The sequence below is a fragment of the Urocitellus parryii genome, chromosome 10 (genome assembly GCF_045843805.1).
Source record: "Urocitellus parryii isolate mUroPar1 chromosome 10, mUroPar1.hap1, whole genome shotgun sequence".
Lineage (NCBI taxonomy): Eukaryota > Metazoa > Chordata > Mammalia > Rodentia > Sciuridae > Urocitellus > Urocitellus parryii.
The window spans coordinates 90614058-90637758 of record NC_135540.1 but is presented as its reverse complement, the minus strand read 5'-3'; the positions used below and the strand labels follow the sequence as shown (position 1 = coordinate 90637758).

At 36.1% G+C, this 23701-nt stretch overlaps 1 protein-coding gene across 10 annotated transcripts in view; it reads left to right on the top strand.

The window, feature by feature from the left end:
- Rufy3 (RUN and FYVE domain containing 3) overlaps nucleotides 1-14627 on the top strand; it is a 76545-nt gene extending 61918 nt beyond the window's left edge. For 3 of the 10 annotated variants that reach the window (XM_026402569.2, XM_026402572.2, XM_077803193.1), the window contains 6 exons: nucleotides 4644-4763; nucleotides 6032-6125; nucleotides 7646-7710; nucleotides 10512-10539; nucleotides 11559-11624; nucleotides 13151-14627. In XM_026402569.2, the coding sequence (XP_026258354.1) occupies nucleotides 4644-4763; nucleotides 6032-6125; nucleotides 7646-7710; nucleotides 10512-10539; nucleotides 11559-11624; nucleotides 13151-13294 (517 nt within the window). In that variant the 3' untranslated portion in view covers nucleotides 13295-14627. Of the gene's footprint in view, nucleotides 1-1989; nucleotides 4610-4643; nucleotides 4764-6031; nucleotides 6126-7645; nucleotides 7711-10511; nucleotides 10540-11558; nucleotides 11625-13150 lie in introns of those variants that run through there. The other 7 variants (XM_026402576.2, XM_026402575.2, XM_026402570.2 and 4 more) reach the window with 6 other exon arrangements.
- The last annotated feature ends 9074 nt before the right edge of the window (nucleotides 14628-23701 follow it).

The following is a 23701-nucleotide window of genomic DNA, read 5'->3' as shown; positions in this document are numbered from 1 at the left end:
TTTATGTGTTTTAAGATGTCATTGAAAATATTGTTAAGAAATGTCAGTCAGCCTGTCCTGACTACTTTGAATATTAGAAATGGGAATTTAACCCATTTCACTGACGAGTCTTAGAAGTATACTTTCAAGAATGAAAGAATTTTTAAGTATGTGTTTATAATTGTGTGATTTTATTGTTCCTCACTAAAGTCTTGGAATACTTTGGCACTAGGTGACCTAGGGGTTCCAAAAGGTGGTTTAGAAATAGAAATAGAGGGCTGTGGATGTGGCTCAAGCGGTAGCGCGCTCGCCTAGCATGCGCGCGGCCCGGGTTCGATCCTCAGCACCACACACAAACAAAGATGTTGTGTCCGCCGAGAACTAAGAAAAAATGAATAAATGTTAAAATTCTAAAAAAAAAAAGAAATAGAAATAGAAAGATCTGTTATGGATCTTTCCCTTCTTTAACCCTTTTTCTCTCTTCTCTCCCATCTCCCATTGCTGTCTACTGGCTCCGCAATAGTTGTTTAGCTTCCACTGACATCTGCAGTGTGTGTCTCCTCTCTGACTTCCATCAGGAGACTGGTCTTGAGTTTTCTTTCTCTGACCACCATCTCCCACCAGTCTTTCAGTTCTCTCTGCCCAAAGCATCTCTCTTTCTATGATATGTTCTTAATTCTCCATTTGTCTGAAACTACTGTTGGTGACTCAGCAGCCAAGAGAAACATGGCTAAGATTTCAGGACTGAACACAGCATGGCACCCAGGGTCATTCAGTGTTTCCACCTTTAACACCTACTTATCACCCTTTTTGCACTTGAAAAAAAACAAACTATGGGTTCCTGGATATGCTTTCCCCTTTTTTCATCCATTGCTTTGCTGAGAGTTCCATCAATTAGAAATGATCTTCTCCTTCCTGCTTCCTTGTTCTTCATATATATTTTTTCCATTCAAGCACACTCTAAAGCTGCTGCTTTTTTTTTTTCTTTCAGTACTGGGGATTGAACCCAGGGGCACTTAACCATATTTTATTTTGAGACAGGGTCTCTCCGAGTTCCTTAGGGCCTCACTAAATTGCTGAGGCTGGCTTTGAACTCACAATCCTCCTGCCTCAGCCTCCTGAGCTGCTGAGACAAAGCTTCTTCTGATACCTATTTTCAGCTAGAAATAGCGTTATATCTGTCTCTATCTTTACCACTTAGTGGCACTTATTACTGTCTGCTTTACCTTATAGTCCTTTAAATACATACCTTCCTTTGAGAGAATAGGCTCCTTGAGATTAATTAACTTTTTTTTTTTTTTTTGGTGGTGGTGGTGGTGCTGGGGATTAAACCCAGGGCTTTGTATATTCAAGGCAGGCATTCTGCCAACTTGAGCTATATCCCCAGCCCTAATTAACAAATCTTTTAAGATCTTTTAAGCTCCCTCATTGGGAGGGCTGGAGTTGTAGTTCAGTAGTGGAGCACTTGCTTACTGTGTTTAAGGCCCTAGATTCAACCCTTAGTACCACACACACAGACACAAAAATGTTCCCTCATTGGATCTGTCAGTATCTTAAATGTACAAGGCATAAATTTGGTAGATATGTGAATGAATGGATGAATGGGTGACTTCTTTTATTCCAATGATTCTTAATGAGGGAAGGTACTAAACAACAGTGCATATTTATTGTTAACTTAAAAGTTAACTGCAGATTTATAAATAAACTCAAAACCTCTAATATGGGTGATAAATAAAAAGTATCTATAGAAAAAAAAAGTAAGCTAAGTACTTGCTCATAGGCAGTTATATGTTTATACCAAATATATTTTAGTATTTCTAAATTGTACTTTTGAGATGTATCACATTTTTCACTCATTTAGACTTGGCATTTAAAGCAGAGAGAATAAAATATGACTTACCTCTCTGAATATCAAGCTGACTTATTTCTCTTGCTATCTTTGTGTTTCCTGTTTATTCATTTCCTCATTTCCCTTTCACTTCATTTTCATTTTTATTTTATTTCATCTAGTGAAAAAGATTTGGTGAAACAGGCAAAGACCTTAAATAGTGCAGCAAATAAACTGATCCCAAAACATCATTAGGCATTTTACAGTTGGTCACCTCACTATATCACAAGTCAATTGTAAAAGGAAGAAATCTGAAAGTTATTATGTTTAAGCTCTGATTCCATAAAAATGTCACCAAAAGTTGACTTTGTATTTGTTAGACTTTTAAAAATAACAATTGGACAAATAGGTTGGGGTTTTTTTTCTTATTATTATTTTCTCCCCAGAGTTAGAAATTTGGTGCAAATTTCTAATTAAATGACAAATAAACTGAGAAATTACTTCTGAGTTGACCAATAAATAAAAATAGCATTTAAAAAGAAAAGCCCAGAGAATTGAGGCTTTGTATATATATATATTAATGATGCCTTTACAACCCATTCCTTGGTAATATCAGATTCTAGGTGCATTGTTAATGTCTGTATCAGCAAGCCTGTTCTGTCATTGCAATGTAATGAACTAGAGGTGACTACCATGTAAACTTGGACTCTTCTAAAGTAGTTGTGTCTCTTAGACCATGACCCCTTTTCAATTTTGTTATGTAGGTTTAATCCCCAAACTAAGGATAAGTGCTTAGTATTTCATTATAGTTCTATTCTCAGTAACCAAGATTGCTTGCAACTTTTTTGCCTTAGTGATTTTGAACAACAAAGAAAAGCATCCTTATATTTCTTTAAAGTACATAGAGATCAATTTAATAATTAGGTAACTTATGATAACATCATATTATGGAAGCTTGAGAAAAATCTCCTAATATTTGTCATCTTCTACCTCTGCCACTTTTTCTGCAATTCCACTTTAGCTCCGAGAGAAAAAATTTTAATGAAAACACTCTTCTCCTATAAACAAAAAGCACTATGCATTTTTCAGTTCTATCCTGCTTTTCCTACTGGAGTAAAGAGGATAAGGCGTATATATGAATAATGATTTCCTGCCTGTTATTCCTTAGTTCTGTTATTAAGAATTTCTGTTACTTTTTGTTTAGATGGGTTTGCTAATGGTTCTGGGAAACTAACAATTTAGTTATTAGAAAAACATTTCAGATTAAGAAATAAATGATAAAGCATATTCTTTATTATTATTTAGTATAAAAATAAAAGTTCCCAGGGCTGGGGTTGTAGCTCAGTGGTAGAGCACTTGCTTTGCATGTGTGAGGCACTGGGTTCGATCCTCAGCACCACATAAAATAAATAGATAAAATGAAGATACTGTGTCCATATAAAAGTTCCCAGTAGGTATCCACAAGCAATATTAGCAGGGCTTCTTTTTCTAAGTGACCACCAATCTAACCCTTTCTATGCTTTACATTGTAAATAATTGTATAAATACCTTGATTTTTTTTTTTTCTTAAAGTGACTTTTGATTTGGGGATACAGGTTTTTTTAGTAAGCCTTTGTTCTGTCAAAAGGTCTTGTCAAAATATTTGGGATTTTGTTTGCTTGGGTTTGTTTGTTTTATTTTTTTTTCCTTCATCTGGTATGCTTCACAGCATTTCAGCTGCTAAGGTAGGGACAAAGACAACCCATTTGCTTCCAGCTCTTGAAATTCTTTACATTCTACTTGGCAAAACCAGAATTAAGAGAGTAAGATAGATTTCATATGTTTTTATGCTTACACAGACTCGAACCAAAATCAAATTGAAGAACATATGTTAGAGCCAACTTTATGAAAGATACTGTGCTCTTGAGCTTATATTAGTTCTTATCATTTTGCACCTATATAAATAAAATGCTTACTACATTCTTATCTACATCAACCTTTTGTGGTGATGAGTTGCCTTTTCTATGGGCATTTGGAGGGAGGACTCAAACATGAAAATAAAAACTTTTAAACTACACATAGCATGCTTCTAAGTTCCTTTATATAAAGCTCCAAGTGTTTTGCCTTCTAAAACATGATTCTTATAGGTGCAAAATTATAACTTTAGAAGAAAGCATCCATTGGAATCATCCAGAGAATGTGGCCAGGAGTCTTACAAGACCCAGTGCTAAATTCTTTGTCCACATAGTCACACATGACTTGGTAGAAATGGAATGGAAAGAGTCAGCCAAACTCTGAAAAAGGCTTTTCCTTGTATAATAACCTGAAGCCTGGTTAAAGGTTGATGTATAATGTCCTATGATTTAATATATGTGGTTTGAGGAAAAGACCAGAAAAATGTTATAATTCCACTTATTAAGATAGTTACCCAATTACAAGTTCCAGTTATGTATGTAAAGCGAATAAAAAGTACCAAATCAAATAGGAAATAAAAACAAAATATGAATTAAACTCAAATTACTATGTACTTGAGGTTGGCTTTGGATATGGATTTTCTAAAAAGTGATGTTTTATTGTTGATCATCTAATGACTGTAAACTGTAGTGCTAGAATAAAAAAAAAATTGGAAAATTTTCCTCTGCCTGGTTCACCTTCATCTTGCTTTTCTTTAGAATTTGTTTCTTCTCCATCTTTTTTTTCCCTCATAATATTTTCCCCTGTGTCCTACAAAGTTTTTTTTCTTCTTTCTCTCTCCATGCCTTCCTCCTTGGGTTATTTTATTTTGTGTTGTGAACTTGGTCTTCCTCCCCACCATGGCTTTTGTTTTTTATCACAAGTTCATATGGCTCACATCCAGATTGCGCCAGGCTGAGCGAGGCCGCCAGTCTGCTGAATTGGACAACCGGCTCTTCAAACAGGACTTCGGAGACAAGATCAACAGTCTACAGCTGGAAGTGGAGGAGCTCACCAGGCAGCGGTGAAGGGAGGGCAGCTTGAGCTGACAGGGTGGTCATGGGGAGTTCTAAGGCCAGACAGCAAGAAGGGCATCTCAGGACTTACAGCCATCTCAGCTACTGTCTTTTCCCTGGATTGGAATTCCGTTAGCTTCACGTATATCACCATTCCCTAAATCCTGTCAACATCCTTTGTAATTAAAGAATTAGGAAATTTGAGTGCGGGGTCCTAGATAAATAGTAATGAATAGCCAACATAGCAATAATAACACTAGTTAGTATTTCCTGCATTCCTCCTGTGTGCCCTGTGCTTTACAGAGCTCTTCACCACACCCAGTGTTTTCACAGCAATCCTTTTAGTAGTTTATATTGTTGCCCCCACTTTCAGATGGAGTTAAAGCTTGGGAGGGTCAAATGTGTTTAAATTGACAGCTAAGCTAATAAGTGACAACACTATCATTCAAAAATCTATTTCTCTGACTCCAGCACTAACCACTATTCCATATTATATTTCAGATGTGACTCACTTTTGTGCTTAAGTCACTGATTCCAAACAAATAGAACTTTGTTGGATATAAAGCTTATAGCAACAGAGATCAGTAGTGTTTGAGGGTAGAGGACATAACTTTAAGAGAGAACAACTAATTAATATGAAATGGATCTATAATAACCATACTTTGATACTATATCTTGCTGAAATTTTATAAATGCTGTCTTTTGGTTATGGCAAATACTATTGTCATTTCAGTGACCACAACTCTTAATGAAGAGTTCATATAAAATATAAAATATTCAGGAGTTGCCCTTCAGGTACTGGGCAATCCTAAAATATATCCATAATCATCCAAGAAAGATTAAGCATGTTTTATGTTTTTTAATATTATTGGTTTTATTGTATTTTAGTACTTTAAAGCTTAGTTGTCCATATATGTGTGGTAACTTTTAATTCATCAAAACTTAATTACTGGCCAGGCACACTGACAAACACCTTTAATCCCAGCTACTTAGGAGTATGAGACAGGAGGATCTCAAGTTCAAACCAGCCTCAGCAAAAAGCGAGGTGCTGAGCAACTCAGTGAGACACCCTGTCTCTAAATAAAATACAAAATAAGGCTCAGTAGTCGAGTGCCCCCAAGTTCAATACCCCAAAAGAAACTTAATTACTCAACTTTAAGAGAAAGATTTGGAAAAAAAAAAAAAGTTGAAAAAAAAAGAAATATTTAAAAAAGAAGAGTTTGGAATGTGAATACAGAAATTCAAATTTTCAATCTTCCTTTCCCACCTATCCCAGGAACCAGCTTGAGTTAGAACTAAAACAGGAAAAAGAAAGAAGGTTACACAACAGGAGCACCCCAGAAAAGAGTCAGAAGCCAGAAGCCAAGGTGGTAATGTTTGTTACTCTCTTGTTTATTTACTTTATTTTGACAGGCTACCTTGATGAGCCCATGGATTTCATACCTTATTGCTATGGCCTCTGGTATACAGACAGCAAATGAGCTGGACTGGAGAGATGAAAGCTTTATTCCGAGTCTTCATGATTTCATTTGGAAAGGGGATTTTAATAATAATTTTTTAAGATTTTTGTGGTAGCTTAACAAAAACATGCTTCTTGGATTTCTGCTAGTATTTCTAAGTCATGAGGATTTCAGTTTGAGCATACGCTAGGAATTTCTTTTAGAAAGAATTAGAGGGAACAAGGCTTAAGGAAGGGAAAGTAACAGAGTGGTTTTAAAGAGCAGAAATAAAAATTCCTACCAAACATTCTTAAAAGGAGGGTCGTCTAGCACCTGCAGTGGTGAGGAGGCTAAAATTGGATAAGATATCTCTGGGACTAGGAAACAAGAGCCAATTTCTTCAAGTAATGAAGTCCAAAACGCATGAGGTACTTTTTGTATCAAACACAGAGAAGAAATTGGCTCCTTTATGTATGTTATTATATATAATAAAGTAAAACCTATATACGATTCTTATTTAAAATTTCTAGAGAATGAGCTGTTAATTTGCCAAAGAGTTTGTTATTTTATTTTATTTTTTTAAATGGGAGCAGCTCAGGAGTCTAAAACAGGAGGATAGCAAGTTTAAGACCAGCCTTGGCAACTGAGCAAGGCCCTAAGCAACTTTGAGAGACCCTGTCTGAAAATAAAAAATTTAAAAAGAGCTGGGGAATATGGCTCAGTGGTTAAGTGCTCCTAGGTTCAATCTCTGATACCAAAAAAAAAAAAATGGTAAATGTAAATGCATTGTAATAGTAACCACCGCTAATGTTCTAAAGTATGTAAAGAGCCATTTTATATAAGCATGCTATCTTTATTAAGTTTAGTGAACAAAATATCAAAATATGAAGGAGTTACAAAGGTTTACTTAAGTCTTACCTTATTTTATCAGTGAGTTTAAGTTTTTCAATCTAGAATTGCCTTGTAGTAGAGTTTCTAGAAGGATAAATAGTACATTAACCTCCCTTCTTTGATAGTTAAATGGTCTGAGAACACAGATTCCACTTTTGGAAGCAGATGGACTGCAATTCAAGGCATGCAGCAGTGCGTATGTGTACACATATATGTTCTCATGCCACAGAATTTGTCCCTAAAAACTGCCCAGACAGGGCTTAAGAGCATTGGTATCACTATGCAGGTGGAACTTTACTTCATTCTTCAGAGTAGAAAACTCTCTGAATACATAGGCTGTAGAAGTTGTTGTAGCATTCAGGCATCTATTTGATTGAATTCCCAGAGGATTACACAGGTCTGCTAGATACATTTGTGCTTGATTTTACCAGTTATGCAGAGCTCAGTCAGGGGAAAACAAAAAAAAAAACCCATAAGAAGTAACTGATATATAGGTATTTTGAACTTACTTTACTCATAAATAAGATAAATTTTGAAATTGGGCTATTTTCTTTTGGCAGGATGGAAAGTACAAAATTCAAGAGGAAAATGATAAAATTAAAAAGTCCTTGGAAGAAAACCACAGGTGTTTGTTAATTAAGTATTAAGTAAGATACAAAGTCACTTGGGGGCAGTGGGAAAGAGGGAGCTTATTTAATATACATTGGCACTGACACAGGCAAAACACTGACTTTTAATATTAATATGCCAGAAAGACATTTGGAGGGGAAAGTGAATAAATAATAAAACCAGATAACAGTATTAATTAAACTAAACTTATTAGGTCATTTCAGAACAAAGAAGGGTAATCAGGCTGTCCTCTGACTCTTACTTGATTAATTCTAAAACTCAAATCACTTAAAGATTTGTTCTCATTTATACTGAATTGGTGTCCCAGGAGAATGTAGCATAAATCATAGCATTTCTTGGGTTCTTAAATGTTCCTGAATATGACTTCTTTTCACGTATGTGCTAAGTTTCAAATAGATATTCACATTTGCTGCTCTCTTATTTCTTTTTCTTAAGTGTCTGAAACAGCTTAACTTCATTTCCGTTTCTTAACTTTGTGTCTGATCTTCTCACTATGTAAAACAGAATTATTTCAAGGAAGCTGATTTTTAACAGTAATTTAGCAGGTTAGAAATATAACAAAATATATAGTGCCACTGCATCAAAAAATGAAGAAGCTCCAACTCTGTAACAGTCTAGAAAAGGCAAAGCCATGGAGACAGTAAAAAAAAAAATCAGTGGCTGCCAGTGGCTGAAGGGAGAGATGAAATCATAGAGGATCATGGAGCATTTTTCAAGTAATGAAGCTATTCTGAACACTACTGTAATGGTGGATACATTTCATTACACATTTGTCCAAACCTATAGAATGTGTACCACCAAGAAATCTAGACTATAAACTCTGGGTGATGATGATGTGTTGATGTAGACTCATCAGTTGTGACAAATGTACCCACTGTGGTGCAGCATGTTGATATTAGGGGAAGCTGGGAGTGCAGAGGTATGTTGGAAGTCTCTGTATTTTCAATTCTGTTTTGCTGTGAATTTAAAATGAAGTATATTTAAAGCAGGGGGAGAAGTTAGTGATGAGAAAAGAAAACCATAAAGGATTTTGGAAAGACCTCTATAGTGTCCACTCTAGAAAGCTTTCCCTACCCAGGCTTTTGATGCCTTAAGAATGAGGTAGAGTGTCATCTTTGCTCTCTAAAGCATAGGTAGCTGCTGGGGAAGTTAAACACATAATCCAATGGTAAGTTGACTATCACAGACTTAGTCAAAATATCCTTTCCTTGCCTCTAAGGACAACATGATTTCCAAGTCTTTAGTTGTGCTCTTAGAGAACATGGTTTAATACAAGACTAACCTTAAACTTCAGTCAATCTAGCCCAAAGAGGTGATCCAAGCTTGTAATCCCAGCAGCTTGTTAGGCTGAGGCAGGAGGATCACAAGATTGAGACCAGCCTCCACAACCTAGGAAGACCCTGTCTCAAAATAAAAAATTAAAATGGGCTGGGCTTATAACTCAATGGTAGTGTCTCCTGGTTTCAGCCCTCAATAGCACACACAAAAAAAGAACAAACATGTATTTATATATAAAAAAAAGATACAGCTCATCTGACATTACAGATTAGCATAGGCACAGGGAAGGGTACTCGGCTGTAAAATTGGCCTTCCAAGTGCCTTTCAGGGTCAGCCTACTAGTGGTCTAAAATCTAGTTATTAATTGGAATCAAGAGTGTCTGTTAAATGCCAAGTGCTGATTTAGGCCCTGGGAATATAAGTCAGTGCTTCCTTATACTATCTGTATTGTGCTCTGTGGCTTAGAAAGTGTGTTTCACATTCAGTATCTCCTTCTAAATTAAATTCTCTTTCAAAAATAAAACCATCCATTCCTACTTTACAGATGAGAAAACTGAGTGTCACAGAGAGGCTAGGTGACATAGCAAGTTGCCTTTGCTTATCACATATCTTCTGTTTTTAAGTCCTTTGTTTCTGTACAACATAATGGCAACTTCCAGGGCCTATTCCAGCCAGAACTGCAATCATGGAATCACACCAGTCCTCTTGAAATTGTGATCCCTGGAATATTTGAAAATCTCGTCCCCACGTGGTATAACCTAGTCTTGTGATCACACTGCTATCAATTAAAAAGAAATGGAACAATTATCAACCTATGGCACACTTTCCCCACAACTAAAAGTACCTTCTCTACTTTAGGTTCTGCTCCAAGTAGGGAAGTCGGGATTAGCTCAATGTAGTCTAATGAAGAAATAGAACAGCTTGAATGGACTTTCATGTGACAATCTCTTTCATTTCCCTTTCCCTGATTAATTTGCTAAAGCTAACATTTTATGAATATTTGGGAGAAGAGACTGATACATGACATAGGATAATGGATAGATTTCCATTATAATGGATAGAAAAAAAGCTATTAAAATATATGTCTAATGGGCCACTGGAATTTTACATGTTAGAAAACATTAATGTTGGGCTAGGAATATAGCTCAATGGTAGGGTGCTTGCCTAGCATACACAAAGACCTGGGTTCTGTTCTTAGCAACATGAACTAAAAGGAAAAAAAAAAAAAAAGAATGCTCTTATCTTGGTAGATAAGAGGAAGTATAAACTATAACTCCAAATCTATTTGTAAATGGGAACCATAATATAGGTCAAGTGTCAGATTCTAATAATAGACTTAACCAAAATGTCCAAAATCTGGGAGTGCAAAATTAATAATTCAATTGTTCCTAGTAGTATCAAAGAACTCCAGTATTGCTTATTTGACAAACTATTTGTCTTCTGAACATTTACTGAGATGATATAAATGGAAATATATTAAGTTGATATTTGTTATGATTTTTTGTTTCTATATTGTAGGCTGCTGTCCCACCCTACAGATGAACAGGTAACTGAACCTCCCATTTTTCTAAAAGTATGAAGTTGGTACACTATGCCTAGCCAGTAAACAGTATGGGAAAAAGATAAATGGTATATCCTCTGTGTACCAACCTTTCAACAATGTACTAAATAATGGATTGCCTAAAGTTTTCATACATGTTGGAAAACATAAATGCCAACTATTTTCTTGCTAGTAAAAAGGAGATGTAAAATTTAAGTCCAAATCTATTTGTAAACAAGAACCATAATGTAAGTCAAGGGTCAGAAAGTAGCACAGCCTTGAGCAACTTGCTAAGAAAACAGCAGTTCTCACTTCTCTTGACATACTGTGAGACCTCTGCTCTCTTTCCTTTAGTTTTTCCTTATATAAAATGGAAAGGAAAAAAAGATCAGTTAGAAATAAACTAACATAAATGCTTATAGAATACAAATATAGTCTGATAACACTACAAGAAAGACCATAAATGCCTCTGTGCTTGAGTTACTCTGTGACTTAGCTATTAGGATATAAAATGAAGCCCACTGCTCTCTATTTTTGATGGTAGAATAAACAAGGATGGGGCAGTTTTTAAAACTTTTTTACTTTATACTTCTCTGTGCTTAAATTTTCTATTTAGAAGTATAACCATGTTGTTTTATTATAAAAATTAAAAGCTGTAAGGATAGTATTAGGGTTATATCAAAGGTGGTAGGACTATGTGAATTTTGTTTCTTTAGTTTCCAGATAGTCTGAGTGTGGCTACAATAGCTAAATATATATATAAATGCATTTTCCGGCCAGGCACCATAGCACACACCTATAATCCCAGGGACTCAGGAAGCTGAGGCAGGAGGACCAGAAGTTCAAAGCCAGCCTCAGCAATTTAGTAAGGCCCTGTCTCAAAAAATAAAAAGGTCTGGGAGGATGAGGATCACTGGTTAAGCACTCCAGGATTTAATCCCCAGAACCAAAAAGAAAATGCATGTTCTGAAAGCATTCAAGTTTCTAGTGCTGAGGGAAAGTAACTGACTCACTGTGTGCTTTAGGATCAGCCGCTGCTCTCTGAAAAGCCACAGATATGTCAGCTATGCCAGGATGACAGCCTATCAAAGGTAAGTGGAGAGAAATGAACAGGTTCTTCATGAAGATGTTCTTTGCACCACTATCCCCTTTCCAGGAATAGCAGGAACTTTGTTGTGTAGAGCAGAGTGCCAAGAGTCAGGTAGGAAGCCAAGGGAGCAAGCATCTATCAGATACCTATTTTTTTTTCAGTCATAGTAATTCATGTTGGCAAATTATATGAATAACTATACATATAATTTTAAGCAAATAATTTATTTAAACATACAGCATTTACCAAAGTGACTTCTAGTATTTCATCCAGCTCAGAACAAAGGGAAATGAGCTCTTCCCATTGGACCACTTGTTTTTCCCATGATCCTTAGGTCTCTGCCTGAGTACATTTCTAGTTTATTATAGTAGAGTGTAGACAGAGTAAAGGAAGCATTCAGAAAGGAATGCTCAACAACTGGGACTGCATCTTGCTAACCACAGTATCCTCAGCGTCTAATAGGGTACCCAATTTATAGTACATGCTCAAGAAATGTTAAGTACAAATGACTATAAAAAAAAAAAAAAAGTGCTTGGAAGACATGAGAATTTTGCCTAAATTCTGGATTACATCACCATTTTTTATCATTCTGAATTTTAGCAAACAAAATTATTATTGTGACCTAGTCTTAGCTTAGCAGAACCAGATAATGGATGAACTGCTTTTATAGATTAGAAGTTGCAGTTACAGAAAGATGTGCCAAAAGAGAAGAAACTGCTAATCAAATTCCAGCTTTTCTGAGCCATTCAAAGTAACTTCAACATGTCATAGGAAAAGGTTTCTCAGGCTTTCAGATGAAAGTGACCCCCACCCCCACTCCACTGCACCCTCAGGAAGATTGCTTGGGATGAAAGCAGTATTTCATGGGGGGAATTATTCTTCACAACCTTTTATGATGAGCTCTATATCTCCTGGTTGCAACCTTAGCAGTGACACTGCCATAGTGACAAACATGACTTCCAGTGCTTGGCCACTAAAGACTCATAGAGATGAGTTTCCCTATAAACATGATGGAGCCAGCTATGGGCCTGTCTCATTGATATCCCAAAGGATGTGCTTGTGGAGCATCACAAGAATGCATTAAGCACATGAATGTATTCAGAATCTTATTTTCAGTTCAAAGTTAGCAGTTTTTTTAATCCTAGGCTGTTCACCAAAGCCATTGCTAGGTCACTGCCTTAGTGCATGTGCTTAGGTACTTGCACTAAATTAGCCCCACTGAAAATGAATGTCAGGATCACAAGTATGAAATGTATTCCAAAGACTGAACAATTTCTGTGTTGCCTGTTCTTTTGAGTGTTGTGGCATTGCTGCTTCTCTTCATTTAGATCTAATAACATTTAGATCTTAGACTGTGAACTTGTTTGTAGATCAGAACTAAATTTAGTCAGCTACTACCTGGTACCTAGCAGACATTCAGCCTGCACTTGATTAGGCATTGAGCACTTAGAATATTCAGCCTTTCTATCCCATGCATTCTATGCCTTCCTCTTCTTTTTCCCACCTAACCTCCTTTTCTCCTTGTAGAATGTATGTAAGAACTGCAGAGGAACCTTCTGTAATGCTTGTTCAACAAACGAACTGCCTCTTCCCTCAAGTATCAAGCCTGAGCGAGTTTGCAATCCCTGTCACAAGCAGCTGATGAAGCAATATTCCACCAGCCCATCATAAGACTGGAGAAGAGACCTGAACCAATCACTCACACAGGTGCATTCTGTACCTGTGTTAGATGTCAAGACCCCTAAAGCCCAATTCTTAAAATCAACTAAGTTGATAGGAATAATTTAGGTAAACAAGGTCCAGGGAAAAAAAGGCAGTGATTGGGTTTGCTGGAAATTTTGCTCAATTTCCCTAATATAAATAAAAAAAAGTTACTGAGTTGAGCCTTTCTTCTGTAAATCTAAACATCCCCAATTTGAAGGGGTTATTTTATTTTGTACCTTTGGAAAGGCTATTTTTATATGAGTATGGGGTTGATATAATAAGAAGGGTGCAAGCATATACGAATTTAAAGAAAGGGGCTGGAGATGTGGCTCAGTTGTAGAGTGGCTGCTTAGCATGCACAAGACCCTTACTTTGATTCCCCAGAACAGCAGGGTGGGAAAAAAAAATAGAAAAGTGATCTTCTCCCTCTATTACATTTGCTGTTTCAAGAAGGAAAGATAAATGTTAACTGAGGTCAAAATGATGTTACCTATTTTCCCAGGTGCTGCTAGACATAAACATTGTTTCCTCTTCACTCCCACTAACTACCTCTTCTTTACATATCTCTACCAAACTGTGAACCCCAACTCAGGGAAATTAGAGAGTAATATAAATTCTGAATGTACTGAAAATAATATTGTGTAATATATTATAAATTCAGGATCAGAATTTTCTGGTCTTGACCTACAAGTATTTTCATTATTAGAACAAGAAAGAACATTGTTGTTTTTCCACTTAATGACTTCAAAAGTAAATATCTGCCTTTTTCAGAGTCCCCTACCACAAAACAAGCCATCTCTCTCCCAGTCCCTCCTTCCTATCCGTATCATAAGGGAAATTGTAAGCAGTATTGTAAGCAAAGCTAAGTCAAGTATAAAGCAGGTTTAATTTGTTGATGGCTGAGAACAGTTAGTTCATATTTATTAAATTATTCCTTGAATAAGGAACTCCTTATTCTGAACCAAGAATCAGAACTGGCAGACTGGTTTCTTGGAAAGGGTGATACTCAGACTTCTCTTAGTAACAGACTGGAAAAAGGCAAGTGCACTCAGCAAGGAAAGAAATGATTATGTTATATATGTCTAGATTGTTTTATTCCAATTAAGACCTGAGAAGAAATTATTCTGTGGCTGGTTTAGAATTCAGGAGTAAAAACATCCTGGAACCATGTTATTTGATAAATTCTATCTCTGAAAAAGGTTACAGTCTGGGAAAGAGTTGTTATTCCAGAAGTCTAGACTGTTACATGGTGAAGTTAAAGTTTAAGAATACCTGAGGAAAATAAAAATTAATAATTCTAGTTTAGTTTGTTGTCTCCTTTTTCCTTTAAATAATTTTGTGTCTGAGAGGGCCTTCCTTTTTTAGTGGGGGAGGTGGGTGGAATAGGGTATCTGTATGAGCCAGCATTGTTTTAGGTGCTGCACACAGAATGAGGGGAACAAAAGTGAACAAAATGGGAATTATCCTTAGTTGGCAAATGTTATTTTATAATTAAGTTTTGCATTAAATTGAAAAGAGGCAACTCCATAATTAGAAATATAAGGAAGAAAAAGTAATTAATTAATTGAGTTTTCGTTTAGAATTGCACAGAGCTGCATGCCAGAATAATGGCAACTTGTGAGGCTGAAGCAGGAGGATCAAAACTTCAAGGCCAGACTCAGCAATTTAGTAAGACCCTGTCTCATTAGGATGCAGCTCAGCAGTAGAGCACTCCTGAGTTCACCAAAAAAAAAAAAAAAAAAAAAGTTTTTTTGCACATAGCTAGTTAGCCTTTTTTTATACACTAAAAAAACTACAAAATGTTGCCATACAAAATGGTGCAGTGACTGGGAACAGTATGACAGTTTCTAAAATTAAACAGATTACCAGTAAGCTCATTTCTGTGTATATATCCAAAAGAATATAAAGCAGTGTCTCCTAAAGATATTTGTATATTCATGTTCATAGCAGCATTAGTCATAGTAGCAAAAAGATGTGATATATATATATATATATATATATATATATATATATATATATATATATAACATACACACAGTGAAATACTACAGCCATAAAAACAAAAGAACCAGACATGATGGCACACACTTATAATCCCAGTAACTCAAGAGGCTGTGGCAGGAAGATCACATTATGTTCAAGGCACCCTCAGCAAATTGAGGCTTTTATCTCAAAAAGAGTACTAGTGTACCTCAGTGGTAGAGTACCCCTGGATTCAATCCCCAGTGTTGCTAGAAAAAAAAAAAAATAAAAATAAAGGAGCCAGAGGAGAGCTGGGAATATAACTAAGTGGTAAAGAACTTGACTAGCATGCACAAAACCTGAGTTTGATCCTCAGTCCCACAAAAAAAGAAAATTGAAAAGGAGTTCAAGGGCTTCTCTGAAAAATGGCTGGTTCCAGGTCTGGGGCATCTTGTATTGCCTGAAAGTAAGGAAGTGTAGACTACAAAAAGGACAAAAGAGTCTACTGAAGAATCTCCCAGTGGCCAAAAATGAAACATTCTGAGCAACAAAGTAACATTATAGGAGTATAGCCTAAAGACATGACACATCTCCCAAACAGAAAATTTTCAATTTATGTAAGTATATCCATCCACTTCAAGGTGAATGGGCTTAATTCCCCACCTTTTGGGTATGGATTGTGTTCAGTAGGTTCCTTCAAAATATTAAGATATGGCGAGAAGAGTAATTATAATAACCTGGCCAAGGTCATCAGAATTTGCAGTGACATCGATAATATGTACCCCTTAATGTGATATGAAGAGAATGGTCTTCCCAAAAAGCTCCAGGCCAAGCAGAAGAAGAAAAAAAATACCCATGTGAGAGACATTCTACAAAATAACTGACCTTTGCTCCTTCAAATCATCAAAGTCATCAAAAACAAAACATCTGAGGTGTTTAAGGCTATATAACTAAATGTAATGTGAAAGTCCCTAAAATGAAAAGGGTATTAGAAAAAAGCTAAGAAAATTTGAAGTGTGGAAAAGTAATTTGTCAATGTTGATTCCTTACTTGTGACAGATATACTATATAACAGTGTGATAATAGTAGGCAAAACAGGTAAGGTGTATGTAGGAATTCTACTATTTTTATGTCCTATGTATCTAAAACTCTTCTAAAATTAATCCTTAGTACCAAAAAACAAACAAACAAACAAAAAACTAAGCCAGGCACAGTGGCACACACCTATTAATCCCAACAATTTGGGAGCCTGACACATGAAGATCCCAAATTCCAGGCCAGCCACAGAAAATCTACAAGACCCTGACTCAAATGTAAAAAGGACTAGATAAAGTACCCCAGGTTCAATCCCTAGTACAAAAGAGGAGAATTTTTTTTTTATTTTTTAAACTGCTTTCATATATATCTAACCTTATAAAACCTGACTAACCTCACTGAAAGCAATTTATGTCCAAATAGGATCTAAGGACTTTTCAGGGTTAAGTAGATGTAGAAATGTGATGATTAGAATCATTTATATTAAGTTATAAAAATGTATTATGGGGGCTCGGGATGTGGCTCAAGTGGTAGCGCGCTTACCTGGCATGCGTGAGGCACTGGGTTCAGTCCTCAGCATCAGCACATTAAAAAAAATATATATTGTGTCCACCTAAAAACCTAAAAAATAAATATTAATAAAAATAAAAATGTATTATGAAACTCTTTAAGGGAATTTACCCATTCCCTGAAAGGACTCCAGATATGGCCTAGTGGTTTTTAAGTAGTTCTCTGGGCCATTGTCCACTACAGCTTCATTCAGCTTTGATAACAACAACAAAAAAAAAATGTAAAGTGTTTTTAAAGAATCATATTTCAGAAGTATAGTAAGTGGCCCTGTTTGGATTTATAGTACAACTTCTTTTAAATAACTTAGCTTAATATAGTTCCCCAAATGTTCTCCAAGGTCAACTCTCACTGATTCTTAAAAATTTGTTGGCTTAAGAACTGTCAAACATTAAGGTCTTCTATTTTATTCTCAACCTCCTAAGGACAGGTTGATTTCATGTTTAACACATTGATTACCTTTGTGTTACTTTTGCAGCCAGTCAATATACCAAATCAGAAACGAAATATCTGACAAGCACAATTTTTACACATAAAGACACAAACTTTATTCAGTTTATTATCTTTGAAATGTAAAATTAATTTAAAAATAGAATCCATAAGTAATTATAAGCATTGCTGAAGATATCAATTCCCTAAGAGTTAATTAAGATGGTAAGAAGTAACTCCAGCCTCCAGTGGGCAAGTCGATTAAAAGGCTACACAAGTCTCCAGGAAGCATTAATGCCTTACCTTTGAGGATACCGCTTTCTAACACAAAAGTATCATTCATATTCAATGATAAGGTTAATCACAAATAATACATTCTTATAGGTAGGAGCAGGTTTAAAACTACTATGATACATCACCTGTATTCCCTGACTTACTTTCTTAAGAAAATGAGGAATGAATGGAATTACAGGCAGCTGACCAGAAAGCCTACCAGAAATTATGAATATCTCAAGTCTCTTAACTCTAGATCTTTATTCCCAAATGTTTGCCATTTTCTGTCAAATGGTAGAAGTTAGAAACAGATGTTTTGAGATCAGAAGTCTTTGAACATACCTATTAACTTTACCTGTAGGCTTCAGAATAAGATTCTTACCCTCAACCACCACTACCCATCCAACAGTGCTAGGGATCCAACCCAGGATCTAACCTAGTGTATACTAGTAAGCACTTGGTTATCCTTGTGAATGTCACTGAGCCCATCCATATTCTAATCTACCTCGCTTAACACCTTTATGCCTTACCACCAGACACCTTAAGAATCATTTCACTGAGATACCTAATTCTGACACAAAACCAGAAATCATAAAAGGGGAGATTTATGAATCTATGCCAGACATGGTGGCATGTGCCTATAATCCAATCAATCAGGAGACTGAGACAGGAGAATCTCACATTCAAGGCCAGCCTGGGCAAATTAGTGAGATTCTGTCTCAAAATAAAAAGGGCTGGGGATGTAGTTCAATAATTGAATGTGGAGGCCCTGGGTTGTATCCACAACACCACAAAAAAGGAAAAAAAAGTTTCAGGCATGGACAATTCCTGACACAATAAGAAATGAGAACACCCTAAAAGCAAAAGGTATTTAAAGCTCACTACAGTACTAATAAGGGACTCTTGAAATTAAAACACCAAACCCAATTTTTAAAAGGGATCAATAAACATCAAACAAGCAATCAGCAAAATTCAGACTGTGGAAATTTACAGGTTAATCTTATTCAACAAATAAGAAAAAATATATGGGGAAATGTACCAATTAAGAAAAATAAACAGGCATTCAAGTTCACTAAAGGCCCCAATAAGGTTATGAAAAAGGGTTCATTATCAGTTTTAAGAGAAAGTGAATTAAAAACATACAATACAATATACAATGGCTAAACTTATAGACTAGCAATACCCAACAGTTAGAATGTACTTAGAATTCTGTGGGAATGTAAAATAGGAGGGCCACTATAAAAAAAGCTATGTAAGACCCTAATTTAAAATATATCACTCTTGCAACTCGAGATCTTCTACTCCTAGACATTTACCCCAAATAAATTTAAATGAAAGTGCACAAAAAGGCTTGTAGAAGATGTTCAAAGCAACTTTATTCATAACAGCCAAAACCTGGAACCAGCTCATCAACTGCTCACCTAACAGGTAAAGGTTCAACTGTGGCATATTCATATTCATATAGTGGAATACTAATCAGCAATGAAAAGGAACAGAGAGGTGAAACACAAAAGAATCGCAAATGCTGAAACTTACACAAGCATGCACATCATATATAAGCATATGTACTATATGATTCCAATTAATTTCTAAAATAAACAAAACTAATCTGTGGTCAACAAAATCCTAACAATGGATACTTGCAAGGGAAGAGAACAAAGTACAGGAATGGTACAGGAACTGACCAGGTAAAAAATTTTCTCCAGCAACGATAAGGTAGGAGGATCAAGAGTTCAAAGCCAGTCTCAGCAACTTAGAAAGATTCTGTCTCTAAATAAAATATAAAAAAGGCTGAGGATGTGGCTTAGTGGTTAAGCGCCTCTGGGTTCAATTCCCAGTACCAATCAATCAATCAATAAACAAAATTCTAATGTGATGGAAATGTTTCATAGCTTGCTAAGGGCTTGAGTTAAATTGCACAAATACACAGAACACAGGCTGAGAAAGGAGGATCGAGTTCAAAGCCAACCTCAGCAAAAGTGAAAGACTAATCAACTCAGTGAGACCTGTCTCTAAATAAATATTTGCAAAATAGGGCTCAGTAGTCCAGTGCCCCTAAATTCAATCCCTACTATTAAAAAAAAAAAAAAACAATGACATGTATACTGAAAAGTTTAAGTATAAATGTCTACAATTTATTTTGACATGGATAAAGAAGATGGCTGGACATGGTGGCACATGCCTGTAATCCCAGTGACTCAGCAGGCTGAGGAAGGAGCAGCACAAATTCAAGGGCAGCCTGAGCAATTTAGCAACAAGACCCTGTTTCTAAACAAAAAATGTAAAAGTCAGGCAACAGAGTTGGTGGTGGAGCATCCCTGGGTTCCAACCCCGGTACCACAAAAACAAAAAGAAAAACTGAGGGATGAATATGTACATGATGGAAGTATGGCAAAATGTCACCAGCAGAATCTAAGTGATGGGTAAAAGGTATGTTGATGATCCAAATTGTATGTTTCAAATTTTTTGTAAAAGATTGCAAGGAAAAATATGCATACTCAACTGTAATGTGCATGTGGATTGTCTGCATTCTGATTCAAAGAAATGACTGGGTGTGCGGGTGTATGCCTCTAATCCCAGCCACTCAAGAGGCTGAGGCAGGATTACAAGCCAGCCTCAGCAACTTTTTAGCAAGACCCTGTCTCAAGAAATAAAAAGGGCTGGAGATGTAGCTGAGTGTAAAGCACCCCTGGTTCAATCCTCAGTACCACCAAAGGAAAAAAAATGTTTTCAAAAATGATAACCGGCTTGGTCACAAGAAATTGTATTTTTATGAAATGAGTTTTTTTTAAGTGCATTCTGAAATATTTACAGGTGAAATAATGCTATCTAAGTTTAAAAATTAATGAGGAGAGGGCTGGGGCTGTAGCTCAGTGGCAGAGCACTTGCTTAGCATGCATGGGGCACTGGGTTCAATTCTTAGCATCACATACAAAAACAAGCAAATAAAGGCATGCTGTCCACCTGCAACTACAAAAAAACCCTACAAAGCCATTAATTTTTAAAAAATTAATGAGGTGGGGGAAAGCCATGTGCAGTGGCAAGCACCTTCAGAACTGGCACATGAGAGGCAGAGGCAGGAGAATCACTCAGGCTCATAAGTCTGGAATCAATTTGGGCAACAATGTGAGACTTGTGGTACTGGGGATTGAACCCAGTGGTACTATAACACTGAGCTACATTCCCCCCCACCCCTTTTTCCCCCCAATTTTGAAACAGGGTCTCACTAAATTGCCTTGCCTTGAACTTTCAATTCTCTTGCCTCAGCCCCCAAATAAGTGGGATTAAAGAAAAAAGCCAGACTCAATAGCATATAATCCCACTTCTCAAGAAGCTAAGGCAGAAGGATTGCAAGTTCAAAGCCAGCCTCAACAACTTAGCAAGACTCCATCTCAAAATAAAAAATAAAATGGTTGGGCAATGTAGTCCATAATAAAGAGACCCTGGGTTCAATCCCCACTACCACAAAAAAGAATAAGTGGATGGGGATGAAACCAGGCTACCCATAAACTGATAATCATTGGTGATTTAAATGGGAAGGTGATTATGCTATTCTATTTTTGTATGTTTGAAATTTTCCATAATAAAGGGTTTTTTTTTAATTGGAAGAAGATATAATATAAAGATAGTTCACACTGCACAATCATTAACAAAGAACAAAGCTGGGCACAGTGGCTTACACCTGTAATCCCAGCAGCTCGGGAGGATGAGACAGGAGGATCACAAGTTCAAAGCCAGCCTCAGCAATGGCTAGGCACTAAGCACCTCAGTGAGACCCTGTCTCTAAATAAAATACAAAATAGGGCTAGCTGAGTGCCTGAGTTGAATCAACAGAATCAAAAAAAAAAAAAAAAAGAGTGACGATTTTGTATACTAATATAAAACAACCTTTAAATTGTTCAATTGGGGGGAAAATGCAGACCAGCAATGTCTAATAATTGCTTAAATATATATACAGTATAAGTTTACATTAAAAATTGATGATAGGGTTGCCTGAGAAGGGGAAGTGGCTAAAGTAATAGAATGGGAGGAAGGCTATTCACTGCATACCTTCTCCATCTCTTCATTTTCTTCAAAAAATATAAAGAATTTTAAAATTAGCCCCATTCTTCATTTTCATATCATCAAAGTTTAAGACAGACTGAACATTCCTTTATCCCTTTTATGAAACTCAATAAGAAAACTTACCAAAAAACAGGGCAGAATATCTAAACAGACACTTCACCAAAGATGAAAAAAAGGCAACTAAGTGTATGAAAAGATGTTTATTATTGCACTATGGAAATAACTTCTTTATGGAAATGGAAATCAAAACAATAAGGGTTGGGGCTATGGCTCAGTGGTAGAGTGCTCACCCAGCACACACAAAGCACTGGGTTCAATCCTTAGCACCACATTAAATAAATAAAGGTATTGTGTCCACCTACAGCTTAAAAAAAAACACATTTTTTAAAAAAATGAGATAACACTATACCCCTACTAGAATAGCTTAAATCTAAAACACTTAACTCCACCAAATGCTGGTAAGGATGGGGAGCTACACAAACTCTTGGTGGGAATGAAAAATGGGATAGCCACTTTGGAAGACAGTTTAGCAGTTTCTTACCAAACTAAAATTAATCTCTACCTAGGGAACTGAAAATATGTCTATTAACAAAAAACGATAAATGAACGTCTATAGCAGCTTTATTCTCTTCCTAAAAATTTCAGAGATTATTTTCTAATCTGTTAAACTCAGGAATAGGAACATATTTCTACTACTTGAGAAGTCTTGTTTTATCAAAGCCTCTATTATTTCAACCTCCTTCTACTCTACAGCTGAGGTACACCACTCTACTTTGGTCCTACCAATTGAACGAGGATCCTTTCACATAATGTATGGGAACTCTTCAGGACTATGGAGTGTTTTAAATAATGTGAAGAGGATGTTAACACAGAAGAAAAAAAAATCTCCAAATAAAAACCTACTAACCTACTAGGGATTGTTTAGAAATGCTAACAGAGCATGTTGGCTAATAAGTGGGATCTTTACATACCATGTCACCTACAGGGAAGTGGTTTTCTTATGCTTCTCCACAGTGCAGTAGTGAAAAGGACATAGAATCTTCTGACCATACCTAACTTGGATGCCATTGCCAACTGGGTATAAAGGAACACTGGCTCAGTTTCAGTGTCCAGAATCAGTGAACACATTACATTGGATCACAATCTTCAGGAATTTTCTCCTTTGTGTTTACATAATCCCTATCAGAGTTTTTCTCCCTTGCACTAACTTAAGAAACAGCTAAACCAAAGCAGGATATGGGGACTCTGACCACAGACTCCAAACCCACCATTTTTGACAGTTTTACAGCAAGGATTATAAAGACATAAGGAAATCACACAGAAGATAGAAATTCACTCATTGCTTCCTTCAAAAGCAAATAATAATGCACAGCCAAGTTTGAACAAAAAATTTTGAGACACAAAAATGTCCTGTGAATGAATAAGACTTTTATTCTGTTATGTGGATCTCCTCTTCTCCTAATAACTACATTTGCCTTATCAATCAATCACTCACTCACTAGCCTAAATTATGAACAAAAACTAATAAGTAGAATATATGAATTCATATGGTGACTTCCCAAAAATGAACCTGTTTTATACTGAGAACTCAGTCTTTAGTGAAGCAAGAAGACATATTCCTTGAATTTACCCATCACACAGTATTTTAATGCTCTTGCTCTCATTCTTTTCCCAAAAAAGTGCAAATGAAACTCATTAGCTGAAGACAAAGTACAAATGAATGAATTCCTCACTAAACCCAATCCCAATAGACTCTACAGGTGTTTTCTAAAGAAAATTAGATACCAGTTATGAATGGGATTGTTCAGACCCTGAACAAATGACATAAGTACGGACACCAGTTCTCACAACTTGGCACATTCAACCACATATGAAAACATTTCTATCTGAGTAGTACATCTGTTAGATTAAGTCATGTACTTACAGGAGAATTTTTTAAAATACAACTGAAAATCATTTCTTCTTACATTAATATACCAGGAATTGCTGTAATAAAATATATAAGCAACTGACTCACATACTCCAATAATAAATACTCTCAGG